Source organism: Mastigoproctus giganteus, chromosome 9 (genome assembly GCF_048544385.1).
Source record: "Mastigoproctus giganteus isolate SK-2022 chromosome 9, ASM4854438v1, whole genome shotgun sequence".
Lineage (NCBI taxonomy): Eukaryota > Metazoa > Arthropoda > Arachnida > Uropygi > Thelyphonidae > Mastigoproctus > Mastigoproctus giganteus.
This window is the reverse complement of record NC_143583.1, coordinates 174,417,745-174,432,155: the sequence shown is the minus strand read 5'-3', so window position 1 is coordinate 174,432,155 and position 14,411 is coordinate 174,417,745. Positions and strand designations below refer to the sequence as shown.

Below are 14,411 nucleotides of genomic sequence, written 5' to 3'. Positions count from 1 at the left end.
ATTGCCATTACTTTGTAAAATTTTAGTTGTGTTTCTTTCCTTGTTGTTATATCACATGTTGTTGTTGTTATTTGGTTTTTAGGAGCATTAGCAACTAAGGCCATATTGCTCTGGGGATATGCGGTGATCATTCCCTGACCTTTCCATCCTCCGTATTTGGTAGTCACAGGCTCGAACCCCGGTCTAATCAAGAAGCGTGTGCTACACACTGCTGCTCCTGCCCACCTGGCTACGGAGGCGCATTATATCACATCCTAGATATTTAAAATGTTTTACTTGTTCTAATATTTTATTGTCTATAACTATTTTTGTTCTCACTATTTTTCCCTTTAAAAGCCATTGTTCTAGTTTTCGTCGTTGATATTTTAACTTTATATTCTTCTGTTATTTGGTTTAATTTAAATACTGCTCTTTGCAAATTATCTTCGCTATCTTGAATAATTACTTGATCGACTGCAAATAATAGTGTATTAATCCTGTTCTTTGTATTTAAATATATACCTGTATTAATTTCTTCTTTCCATTTACATATCATATCCTTGATGTATATGTGAAACAGAGTTGGTGATAAGCTACATCCCTGTCTAACTCCTTGATTTATTATACTTTCTTCTGTTAATTTATTACCTGTATCTATTACTATTTTTGTTCCTTGATATAAACTCTGTATTATTTTTGTAAGATGCTTTGGGTATCCTTTATTACTCAATATGTCCCATAGTTTTTGTCTGTTTACTTGATCAAATGCTTTTTCATAATCTTTAAATGCTAATATATTTCTAAATTAAACTCATTTTATTTTTCTGTTATTTGTTCTAATATAAATATATTATCTGTACATGATCTTCCTTTGCTGAATCCTGCCTGTTCTATTAATATTTCATCATAGATAATTTTAATTCTATTATTTATTATTTTGTTATATATTTTATATACTGTATTTTGTATGCTAATCTCTCTATAATTTTTTGTATCATTTCTATTTCCTTTTTTAAATATTGAAATAATTTTTGCTATCTTCCATTCTTCTGGTATTTTATATTGTTCCCAGCGTTTATTAAATAAATTTTGTATCCTGTTTTTTAAAAAACTTCCTCCATATTTGATTAGTTCTGCATTTATACCATCCATTCCTACTGCTTTCCTATTTTTGTAGCTTTCAATGCCTTTTCCAATTCTTCCTTCGTTATCGGATCTATGTCACTAACTGGGTCTAACTGTATCTCTTCTGTTCAATATGTTCGGTCTTTCCATAATTCTTCATAATGTTTTTTCCATTGTTCTTCCTTTATTATATTTATTCTTGAAGTATCTTTCTCTGTTCTGTTCAAGTGTTTCAATATTTTATATGCCAGATTTTGTCTTCCATGAACATCATGTTCTATTGTGCTTATGAATCTATCCCATGACTCTGCTTTAGTATATCTTTAGTTTTATTGTGTTCTTTTTATATATTTCTTCATTCTCACTTGGCCTGTTTTGTATATATTTAAGATATTTATCTTGTTTATCTTGTACTGCTTTAGCTATTTCTTCATTCCATATCTTTACTCCCCTCATCTTATAGTTTTTCCTGAATTGTCCTAGTGTCTCTTTTGCTACCTTTGAATTATATTTCATATATTATTCCATTCTTCTTCTGTTTGTACTCTCTCCGATGTTTTACTTATTTCGTCTTTAATTCTTTTTTCATATAAATTTTTATACTTTCTTCTTGAAGTAATACATTTTATAACCCAACTCCTCCTTTTCCTGTTTAATAGCTTTTCTCTTCTTCCATTTAGCCCATAACTCTATTTTTGAAGCCACTAAAAATGATCTGAATTAATATCATATCCTCTAAACACCCTAGTATCTCGACATTGTTTTGCTCATTTTTGAATTACTATTGCATAGTAAATCAGCCGACCATGTATATTTATGTATATCACGTTTTCTAAAAAAAATGTATTTGTTATCTTTAAATGTTGCAAAATCTCTTAATTTATATCCATTTCCATTTACTTTATTTTCTCCATAACATTCCATAATATTTTTTATAAGCTTATTGCCTACCTGAGCATTATAATCTCCCAAAATAACTACTTGGTCCTTTTTTATTTTATATTCTTATTTAGTTCTTTTTGTAACTCAAAATAAAATTTATCTGTTTCTTCCTCTTTTCCATCTTCTGGAGCATAAATTCCAATTATACATAAATAACCTCTGTCTAATTTAAATCTTACTGTTATTATTCTATTATTTATAAATGTGTAGTTCTGTATTTTGGTTTTCCATTTCTGATCTATTAATATTGCTACCCCTCCACTAGCTCTTTCCTTTTGATCTACTCCACTGTATATCATTGTATAAGAATCATAATCTTTCATACCTTTTAATTTTTTCTTTGTTTCTGTTATTACTGCTATATTTACTTTCTTCTGTTTTAAATGTTTGTAGTTCGACTTCTTTATATAATAATCCTCCTCTTATGTTCGATGATCGATCGACTTCTTTATATCCTAATCCTCCTCTTATGATCGATGAGAGCCTTGTCGATCAATTCGGCCCTGGAAAGATTGTGCAAGGCTCAAGGGGTAGAATTTTTTTCAGCCTGGACTGTACTTGTTAACAGGAGAGATTGCTTCTACAGGGATGGGATACACTTAAATAGAAAGGGTGCAAGAATATTTGCTGATGCTATCGAGGCAGTGTTAGGTGGGTCGGAAAACTGCTAGCTTGGGGGGAGACAAAGACCAATAGATTGACAGTAGCCACTGGCAGAGGTGAAAGAGATTCTTGCACTGCTTCTATTAGAATGAGCAGAAGCCTGGAAAACAAGATGCATGGTATTTCAGAGACTGCTGGGAGCCATTGCGGTACAAGTAAACACATGGGTTGTGTTAGGGTAGCTAAGAATAGAAACAGGTGCAGGTTGAATTTGAGGTATTGCTCAAAACATCAAAGGCAGATATTGTTGGGATATCAGAGACGTGGTGTCACACAGATATAAGGGATGCAGAACTGCAATTTGGGGAGTACAACGTCTACAGAAAGGATAGACAGGATAGGAAGTGGGGAAGGGGTTATGCTATTAGTTAAGAAACACATAAAATCCAAGGAAATGAAGCCAGTCGACATCGCCGGACAGTGCAGTGTTGAGTCAGTTTGGTGTGACATAAGCATTGGGAGATCAAAATTGAGAGTAGGAGTGTGCTATAGGCCTAATGACTCTGATGAGTATAATAAGGAACTGTACAGGGAAATAGAGTGGGCCAGTAAATCAGAGAGTCTTATAATGGGAGATTTTAATTTCCCAGATATTGACTGGAATTTGGGGGCTGGTTACTCACACACTAGCAAGGCTTTTGTGGATTTATTGGATGATTGTTTTCTACATCAGCATGTTCGGGAGGCAACTATAGGGAGTAATACTCTTGATTTGATTATCAGCAGTGATTCTTCATGCATTAAGAATCTGCAGATAAACGAACCACTAGGTGGCAGTGATCACAGTGTGCTGAAGTGGGATTTACTCAAAGAGGTAACTACCATTAGGGGTAAAGGGAAGGGTTATTGCTTCCGTAAAGGCGACTACGATGGACTGAGACAGTATTTAAATTCTATACAGTGGGACCAACTGATGATGTTACCAACAGCAAATTCAAAATAGGAAGCATTCAAAGAACTTATCTTGGAAGCTACTAGGCTTTACATACCAACTAAGAAATATTTTTCCAGGTTTAGGCCAAAATGGATGTCAGATGAACTAATGAGGCATATGGCAGAGAAGAAAAATGCATGGGATACTTACAAATTAACACATGACACAGAAGCCTATGATAGATACAAGTTGATATGCAACCAAGTTACAAAGGAGGTTAGGCAGGCAAAGGCAGATTACGAGAAATCCTTGGCAAGGGATGCAAAGAAAAACAGCAAAGAGTTCTTTACTTATGTTAACTCTAGAAGGAAGGGGATGAATCAGATTGGTCCACTTGATATTGATGGGTCAACTGTTGATGATCCTGCTCAGGTAGCTAACAAACTAAATGAATATTTTGCATCGACATTCACACATGAGGAGTTATTCAGCAAGGGGAATGCCAGAGGTGTATTCAACTCTAGCAGTAAGCTAGAGAATCTTGAAATAACTGGGAGTAAAGTGGAGGAGAAACTGTTGAAGATAAATACAAGAAAGGCACCTGGGGTGGATGGGATCTATCCAGTTATATTAAAGGAAGCAGCAAAGGAAGTAAGCAAACCCTTAGCCATAATTATGAGAGCTTCCTTGGACTCAGGGGAGGTACCCATAGACTGGAAATGTGCAAATGTGACCCCAATTCACAAAGGAGGATCAAAGGCTGACACAAGTAATTATAGACCTGTGAGCTTAACTTCTGTTCCAGGAAAATTAATGGAGGCACTGGTTAAAGAAGCACTGCAGGATCATTTAGACAAGACTTCAGTTATAGCTCAGACACAGCATGGTTTTGTTAAGGGGAAGTCTTGCCTGACCAACTTGATTGGATATTATGATGCAGTCACAAAAGAACTGGATGATGCAGGGAATAACTTTGACATTATATACTTGGATCTTAGAAAGGCTTTTGATACTGTTGCACATGGAAGACTGCTACACAAATTGGAGCAGTGTGACATTGGAGGCAAATTGCTGCTATGGATAAAGGGGTGGTTGAGGGGGAGAAGACAGAGAGTGGTAATCAATGGACACTGCTCATCGTGGACTAATGTTATTATTGGAGTCCATCAGGGCTCAGTGTTGGGTCCATTATTGTTTTCTGTATTTATAAATGATATTGATGATGGTATATCAAGCTTAATGTCCAAGTTTGCAGATGATACAAAGGTTGGCAGGGTTGTCAAGGACACTACTGACACTATGCTGCTGCAACAGGATCTGGAAAGGTTGAGCAGATGGGCTGAGAGGTGGCAAATGAAGTTTAACATTGACAAATGTAAAGTACTACACATGGGAAACAGCAACCCCAGAGCAACGTATCAACTCTGTGGTACTACACTGACAGTGGTAGAGAATGAAAGGGACTTGGGGGTGGTTGTGCAGGCAGATATGAAGTTCTCTGAGCAGTGCAGACGGGCTGCAAGAGTAGCTCATGGAGTATTGTCAATGATATACAGGAATTTTTCCAGCAGGGATAAGGAGGTGATTATTCCATTGTATAAGGCAATGGTCAGGCCACACCTAGAGTACTGTATACAGGTCTGGAGGCCTCATTTCAAGAAGGATGTAGAGCTGCTGGAACGAGTACAGAGAAGGGCAACAAGATTAGTGAATGGAACAAAGGGGTGCTCTTACGAAGAAAGGCTTAAGTTTTGCAAATTACAGTGTCTGGAGACTAGGCACCAGCGAGGTGATCTGATAGAGGTGTATAAAGCCTTGAATGGTTTAAGCATGCTCAATGCTGATGGGATTCTTCCTCTAGCTCAGAAAAATCACCTGAGAGGGCATAAATTCAAATTGAGGAAAGACAGATGTAGGATAGACGCGAGGAAATTTGCCTTTAGCCAGCGGGTGGTTGGTTGGTGGAACAGACTTCCATCCCTTGTGGTGGAGGTTGATAGCCTAAATAAGTTTAAGGCTCAGCTGGACAGGTATTTGGAATGAACAGAGGGGTGAGGTGGAAGTGGGTTTTTTTTTTTTTTTTTGGCTGATGCTGCATAAGCTTGCTTTCTTGCATCAAATGCCTCTGCTAATGCTAATGTTCCATATTGCAATATTTAAAATGTCCGTTATTCCTTTTCGTTTCCTTTTTCCAGTCCGAGTCGCATCCCTTTGTCCGTCTGGTTTTTTTTTATTTACATGGGGAGGGAACCAGCCTCCTGCACAACCCCCAACCTGGAGGACCAGTATGTTACTCTTCATCTTGCTCTCAGTTATTACAAAATTATTTAGCTCCCTGTTAGAGTTTAATAAGCTTCTGTCCTCCACTTCCCTACAGAATTCCTCATGTGTGAATGTAGATGGAAAATACTCTTTTAGTTTGTGAGCTATTTGAGCAGTTGAACCATTGATATCAAGTGGACCAACCTGATTCAGCCCCTACCTTCTTGAATTTATATAAGTAAAGAAGTTCTTGCTGTTTTGCTTAGCATCCTTTGCCAAGGATTTCTCGTAATCTGTCTTCACTTGCCTAACCTCCTTTGTGACTTGATTGCAGACTAGCCTATATTTGCCATAGGGTTCTGTGTCACCTGATAATTTATATGCATCCCGTGCATGTTTCTTCTCTGCCATGAGTCTCATTAGTTCATCTGACATCCATTTAGGCCTAATCCTTGGCCAGTAAATGCCATCATCTTACCAATTAGCATCATTAATTGGGAAGGGAAACTCTACAACTGTCATTTCTTTGAGAGAAAAACAAGGGTGGGCTATCCTTCAAAGAATATCAGTAAAAGTTAATGGCCAAAATATGTTACAGAGAAATTATTTCCCCCTTCTCCCAATGAACATAAAGATGAGTCTCAGAACAAGTGCTCCTTCCTAAGAACTGCTGACACAATTACAATATTATGCAGAAATTCCTTTCTCCTTCCCCATCACAGTAGAAAAGCTCCCAAAACAATTTGTCAGCATGTGCAAACATTTTCTTTGAAACTCTTTTGTATTTGTCTTATTGTGAGATGAGTGCTGGCTTTGATAGTCTGCTGTGTAATACGAGAACTGCAGGTTCTCGTATTACAAACATAGCAGACTATAGAACATAGCAAAAATTAACCCATTCCATTAACAAAGAAAAAAAATTTATTATCTTTGCCATGAAAATAAATTTATCTATTGCACTTAGTGGTGAAAGCAAAAGACAATAAAATGATGTGAAAACTCTGCTCCCACCCTCTGTTTAGTAAACTGAAGAGAGAGAGAGAGAGAGAGAGAGAGAGAGAGAGAGAAAACACTGCCCTGCTGTGATGTTAGTAGATTTCATGCTTCGAATATAATATTTGGTATTTCAATTGAATTGGCCAAAATATTGATTTTAAATTCGAGTTTTAACACTAGGGATTGGCTCAACTTCCATGTGTCTATCAGAGGGCAATGTACCAAACTGTTTCAGGAATACAAGTTAAAATCTTCTGCCTGCTGTTTATAATACAGCAATTTATAAGATTCCAAATCTTTTTTGGTTTAATTTTGTGATCATAAATTTCGAAATTTAGTTATCACAGTCATACACAGTCATATGTAAGTTGTAGATATTTTTTTTGCACTTAATTTTCAATATGTATCATAATTAATTGAAAAAGTAACAAATATTGATGGACTAAGTTCACTTTCCATGTAAACATAGCAGCTACACCCTCGTGTATTATTACATAGATGAATGTCCTGTACATAATGGCTTCCACCTTTGTTCTGTTATGTGCTCTTGAAAGGATGTTCTGTTCATTTCGCCTTACCCAATGCAGCCACAACGTAGGTAATGCATTATTTCTAGATCTCAGTATAGTGATGGCATCATCAATTTTCATAATTGAAATAATCGATTATGGAATTTTCATAATTGATCATATGCAACTGAATATATTTTGATTATTGAAATAATTAATTATTGATCATTCAATTATGCCTGCCCCTACCTCGGCATTCCATAGTTTAGTGAAAAAAAAACAGTGGTCCAAGCTAAACCATGAAATACAGCCCCAGACCATCACACTGCCGCTGTTAAAGTTCATTGTGGGGTGTAATGTCTGGCAGATAGCTTTCTCTGGGATCCACCAACATAGGCATGATTGTCAGAATGGTAAACTGTATACCATGATGCATCACTGCAAATCACAGCTTTACATTGATTTATGGTCCAAGAACAGTGAACCTTACACCAAGCTATACAGCATCTGCATTAGTTGGAATGTAGTAGTCTATTTTCATTGGTCTATGGTCCAAGAACAGTGGGCCTTACACCAATCTACACAGTCTTGCAGTAGATGTGGCAAGCTACCTCCATCTGCAGGATGTTAACTCCATTTCTCGTGGAATGTTATGTTCACAATGAGGAGATAGTAATGTTATATTACTATCTCCTCAAAGGAGCATATTTACAGTAGCTGACACATGGTGCTTTGATAGAATGTGACCAACCATCAACAAGGAGGTGCCCAGATATTATAGAGTTGTGTGTGTGTGCGTACACACACAATATATACTGGTGTTCAAAGAAAGAAAGTGCATCACCCCTTAAAATTGTAATTGTCATCCAAATAACGTAAGTATATGGCAATATTTCTTACAGATTGCATCAGATAAGATTGACACGCATAGGTGATAACATAATATTGCATCAGCTGTTACTTTCAGCTATATAAGCACGCTCTGCAAGAGTTGCAGTCATTCCTTGCTTGTTGGTATGAAAATGCCTAGTATTAGCATTAGCAAGTGCACATGGTGCAAGAAAGCAAGATTATATAGCACCAGCCAAAAAAAAAAAAAAAAAAAAAAAATTCTGTCTTGAATCTATTTAAGCTATCAACTTCTACGACAGATGGAAGTTTGTTCCAGCAATCAACCACCCGTTGGCTAAAGGCAGACTTCCGCACATCTATCCTACAACTGTCTTTCCTCAATTTTAATTTATGCCCTCTCAGGCGATTATTCTGAGCAAGAGGAAGAATCCCATCAGCATTGAGCATGCTGAAACCATTCAAGGCTTTATACACCTCAATCAAATCACCTTGCGATTTGATTGATTTGATTTGATTACAGTGCCTAGTCTCCAGGCACTGTAATTTGCAAAACTTAAGCCTTTCTTTGTAAGAGCAACCCTTTGTTCCATTCACTAATCTTGTTGCCCTTCTCTGTACTCGTTCCAGCAGCTCTACATCCTTTTTAAAATGAGGCCTCCAGACCTGTATACAGCACTCAAGGTGTAGCCTGACCATTCCTTATACAAGGGGATAATCACCTCCTTATCCCTGCTAGAAAAATTCCTGTATATCATTGACAAGACACCATGACCTACTCTTGCAAACCGTCTGCACTGCTCAGAAAACTTCATATCTGCCTGCACAATTACCTCCAGGTCCTTTTCACTCTACCACTGTCAGCGTAGTACCACACAGTTGATATGTTACTCTGGTGTTACTGCTTCCCATATGCAGTACTTGTCAATGTTAAACTTCAGTTGCCACCTCTCAGCCCATCTACTCAACTTTTCTAGATCCTGTTGCAGCAGTATACTGTCATTAACAACACTACCGACCTTTGGACATTAAGCCTTATATACCATCGTCAATATCATTAATCAATACAGAAAATAACAATGGACCCAATTATGAACCCTGTGGGTCTCCGCTAATAACATTAGTCCACGAAGAGCAGTGTCCATTGATTACCACTCTGTCTTCTCCCTCTCAACCATCCCTTTATCCATAGCAGCAATTTGCTTCCAATGCCACACTGCTCCAATTTGTGCAGCAGTCTTCCATGTGCAAAAGTATCAAAGGCCTTTCTAAAATCCAAATATACGATATCAAAATTATTCTTTGCATCCAATTCCTTTGTGACTACATCGTAGTATACAATCAAATTGGTCAGATAAGACTTGTGTGTTTTGTTATTTCATCCTTTAAAAGTGATTTTTGTGTTGTGCTTATTTGACATAAATTTATATAAAACTAATACAATTTCCATTATAGAGGTGACCTTTTAGCGAGATAAATAACTTAGGTATATAGCGAAAATTTCAACTTCCAAGGTCTTCGAACAAATTACCAAAAAAAACACAAAAAAAAAACGTGTTATTGGGTTCACATTAGGATATTTTCACAATGCTCCCATTTATTCCTACGGGATGCAAAATTCGTTTCCATAATTTTTTCAGTTTCACTGGCCAGCAAAAATTTACTAAGTTGAATTTGCATAAGTCAGGGAGTGCCTGCATTTACCTGATTTTGGTGTGTGGTATTTCTTGAAACTTTCAAAATCCTACAATTCTGATTTTTGGGAGCATGTCTTACAATACCAAACTGTTTTTCTTCAACTTTTAACAACTCTGTCACTACACGCTACATAGTCGTTCTTCTTATTTGGATTCTCACAGTAATCACAAAATGAGGATGGGCATTTGTTCTTCTGCATCTGAACTCAATAGTGTTTTTTCTAGAAAGAATGAATGCCTCCTACTAACCAAACTCACAACTTCTTTCGAAAATGCTTGTAGAGAAGGTTTGCCACTTCAATTGAGACTTCTAAAAGCCAGAAAATGAACTTTCTCCACAAGTTCATCCAAAACACTCTCATTGTACCTTTAATACTGTGAAGCAGTTTTTGGATAAGATTAAGCATGATTCTTGAAGTGAAAGTCAATCCTGGTCTTTTATGAAGTCAGTAGTAGGCCTTCCTAAATAAGTCATAATAGTTGACATGTAACCTGTTTCTAGTTGCTAAAATAAGTATAGACTATAAAGTATTTAGGGGCAAAGGCCTCATGCTACGAGGTAGAATGACTAACATGTAGGTTAGTGAAAATGCATCGTTTTAACATAGCTATCTACCAAAGTAGTTGAATTAATTAAATTGGCATCGTTTTGATTATATCTCATATTATGTGACTGCCTTCACAACGAGTTGCCATGGTATCGTACTACCTCGAATAAATAACACTTCACCAGTGGAGAAGACTATTGTTATTTATTCTTGGTGGATACCACCACCCAGACGGCACCGTTTCAAAGCTGGTTGGCTTCTCTTTGGTGGCTGAGCAAGGTACCTTGGTGTTGCAATAGTGACAACCCAGTTATGAAGTATAACTTCACAATATGAAAGATGCCTGATGGTGTGTAGTGATATAGACTATAATGTATTTAGGGGCAAAGGCCTCATGCTACTCGTGAAGGCAGTCACAATATGAGATATAACCAAAACGATGCCAATTTAATTAATTAATTCAACTACTTTGGTAGATAGCTATGTTAAAATGATGCATTTGCACTAACCTACATGTTAAAATAAGTATATAAAGATCCACTTTATTGGCCTTTGAAGGTTATAACAGTTGAATGAAATTCTGTCCTTACAACCAATTATTTCTAATGCAATAATTCTTCTTAGTAAAAAATACTCACTAAACAATTTTGTTCAAATCACCAAAAAATACTTTTTTACTCTAGATTCCCTACACTGAATTCTTTTTGTTTCCCATTTTGTTGGAAGAAAAAGATACATATCTGTAGAAATCTCTTCCTAAAGACATTTTTGAAAATTAGAACTATGTCTGTTCATTCTTTATATGAGCATTCCTTTATATTATTATTTTTATTTTTTTTTGTTTCATTTAGTCCCATGTTAACACCAAAAAATGCCTTTACTTCATTTAAATATTGATTCAGAATGTTCTAACAATTTCTTCATCAGAAAGGCTGTTACGAGGTATTGATGCCATATCTTTATGTCACTTCACTTCTAACACTGTGACTTCAAAAATGAAGAAGCAATTGAATATAAGCATTAGTCTAGTTTTTGTCATTTATATGAAGTATAAATAAATATAAATATAAATGTATAAATATATAAACATAAATATGTTTATATGAAGATGGAAATGCATTAATTACACTGAACAGCAGAAAAACAAATTTCATATTAGTAACACTGGCATTGCAGCTGCCATGGTACCGGCCCACAAAGGATTAATATTGGCTTTTAATTCTTGACTGATTTTATCTTTCATACATTGTGCTGCAAATATAAGGTGTGGCAATAAAGCTCTCGGTCTGGTGCAGTTAAAAGAGCACAAAGTTAAGGAGATAAAAATGGTTTAAACAATAGGGAGTACCCAACTACAAACATTCTGGTTTCTGTTTCTCTGCCAAATTACAATGACCAAAGGCCAGCTGGGTGGTTAATGACCGTAATCATAATGATTACTGCAACAATATCCAGGAAAATTAGGTCAATTAGATGAGAAATGGCAGTTGAAGTTTAACATTGACAATGTAAGGTACTGCCGGTTGGTAGCAGAGTAACTTATCAAAGGTGTGTTGGAAAATGAAAAGGACCTGAGGGGTAATTATGCAGTCAGATAAGAAATTCTCTGAGCAGTGCAGACAGGCTGCTAGGATAGCTCATGAGGTTTTGTTAATGATATACAGAAACTTTGCTTGCAGGGATGTGGAGGTGATTATCCCTTGGTACAAGGCCATGATTAGGCTGCATCTTGAGTACAGTATACAGATCTAGAGGCCTCAATTTAGGAAAATGCAGATCTGCTGGAATGAGTGCAGAGAATGACAACCAGATTGGCAAATGAAACAAAAGGGTGCTCTTACCAAGAAAGGCTTCAGTTCTGCAAATTGCAATGTCTGGAGATAGGCACCTGTTGGGAGATCTGATTGACATGTTTAAGACCTAGAATGGATTGAGTAATCTTAGTGTTCATGGTGTTTTTCTTCTTGCCAAGACTACACACATGAGGAGACTTAAATTCAAGTTGAAGCAGGATGTTTTCAGGATAGATATGTGGAAGTTTGCCTTCAGCCAGTGGGTGGTTGATCATTGGAAGTGGGCGATTTGCATAAATTCAAGGATGAACTAGACAAAAACTTTGCCGTTTATGATATGATTTTTTTTTACCTAGACCTGGCTCATTTTAAATTTCATTGCCAATGCCCTAGTAAAACAACCCTCAACTACCCCTTCCACAGCAAAAAGAGCTATACTGCTCAACATAAGAGAATGTGATGAAGCTTTTTGCAACAGATTGTGGCTCTGTGAGACTTTCCCACATTTAAACAATATATAGGTTTCATTCATTGTTCACCCATCTCCATGCAATACCAGGCTAATACTGACCAAAAGAAGCAAGCATAAAGATGTCAACAGGAAAGTGTGCTGCATGTACTGTGATGGGAATGAACATGGAAATGGAAGAATTTCCACCTTAAACTGGAAAGTGAGTCTACTTCACTTATGCATAAAGGAAATTTCATGAATGGCTACTGATGAAGAAAGAAAGAAAGAAAAAAAAAACAGTCTCAAAACTTTTGGAGTGTACTTTGTACATCAATATGTGAAGTAGTATATGACTGTAGAAGGAAAAATATTTTAAATTACATTATTAATTCCATGTTAATACTGCTGATAATACTAAGCTGTTTTCATTGCAAAAAATTCTATTTTGATATTTTTCTCAGGCACAGGCTACTTCATTATACTGGTACAATTACTGCCCTTCCTTCTCTCTGCTTCTCTGCAGAAGTTTTTAGGAGTTTATCATTTGGAGACAAATGCAACCCTGGCCTTTGTTCTGTTGCTGCTTCCAGCGATGATGATGACAGTTTAATACTTCATTTAGATGCTGAAAATGTCAGTGAGGTAATTCATTTATTAATATCATTATGTTAATAATTATTAAAGGTTTGGACTGTTCAGAGTTCATGCATAATTATTTATAATATTGTATTGAGTTCAGTGCATACACTGAATTCAATACAATTTATCGATCAGTGATTTCCTTGACTCATTCCTCTTTCAAATTATTCTAACTCATATTTTCAAGAGCAGTATAGCCAGAGGATTATGTAGCCATACTTACAGATTCAAGTAAAGCATGCCTGAGTGTTAAAAATGAAGGTTTCAGTGGACATTATTATTAATTTTTCCAAAAAAAAAAAAAAAAAAGTAAAAGTGCTATTAATAGCTCAGACATTAAATTATTGTGGTCTTCATTGGTCAGTGTGTAATATGACTGATGACGAACCCAAAATATTGAACCCAAATAACAATGATCAAAAGTATGTATCCGGGAAAGGCAAGATACAGACTCTGGATAACTTGGCTATTTCTTGACTAAGCCCTTAGTGCCATCATTATTTTCATGAGGAATCTTTCATGAGATGGTATATTTTTCTTTCCATTATGCCATGCTAAATTTAATAAAACATATCTAAAAATTGTGTTTAACACAGTAAAAATATTATCTTTTAAAATTCTTGGAAAATTTAAAGAGATTAGTGGTTTTGCACTGTCTAGACTTAGTTTTCCATGATGTAGTGTTGCTTGCCAGTCATTTGAAAACTTCTGGATTAAAATCCTTTCGAAGGAATTTGTTTAAAAATATAAAAGGCCCTTTTTATTCCAGGTTGTTAGTCAGTTTCAAACTAACTATGGCTTGGAATTATGAAATAAGCAGGGTAATTCCCTGCTTCTTTTAGCATTCCACTCTAATTTCGTCACTTTTCTTTATCAGAGCACTTATTTTAGGACCCAAACAGCATTTCTCCCAGTTAAATATCCCACATACATTATCATAGTTGAATGCATTTCATTGTTATTGATCATAAGTAAATATTTTTCATTATGATCTTATGAAAATTCTAAATCTCAGAATAACTACATGTTTCCAAAATAAAGGAATGATGTGATAATTTTTTGTTTGGAATACAGTGTAAACATC

General features: G+C 35.9%; 1 protein-coding gene across 3 annotated transcripts in view; it reads left to right on the top strand.

The window, feature by feature from the left end:
* l(3)76BDm (trafficking protein particle complex subunit 8 homolog l(3)76BDm) overlaps nt 1–14,411 on the top strand; it is a 582,307-nt gene that overhangs the window by 390,289 nt on the left and 177,607 nt on the right. For all 3 annotated transcript variants that reach the window (XM_090380612.1, XM_090380611.1, XM_090380610.1), the window contains one exon: nt 13,150–13,330. In XM_090380612.1, coding sequence (XP_090236738.1) covers nt 13,150–13,330 — 181 coding nt within the window. The remainder of the gene's footprint in view (nt 1–13,149; nt 13,331–14,411) is intronic.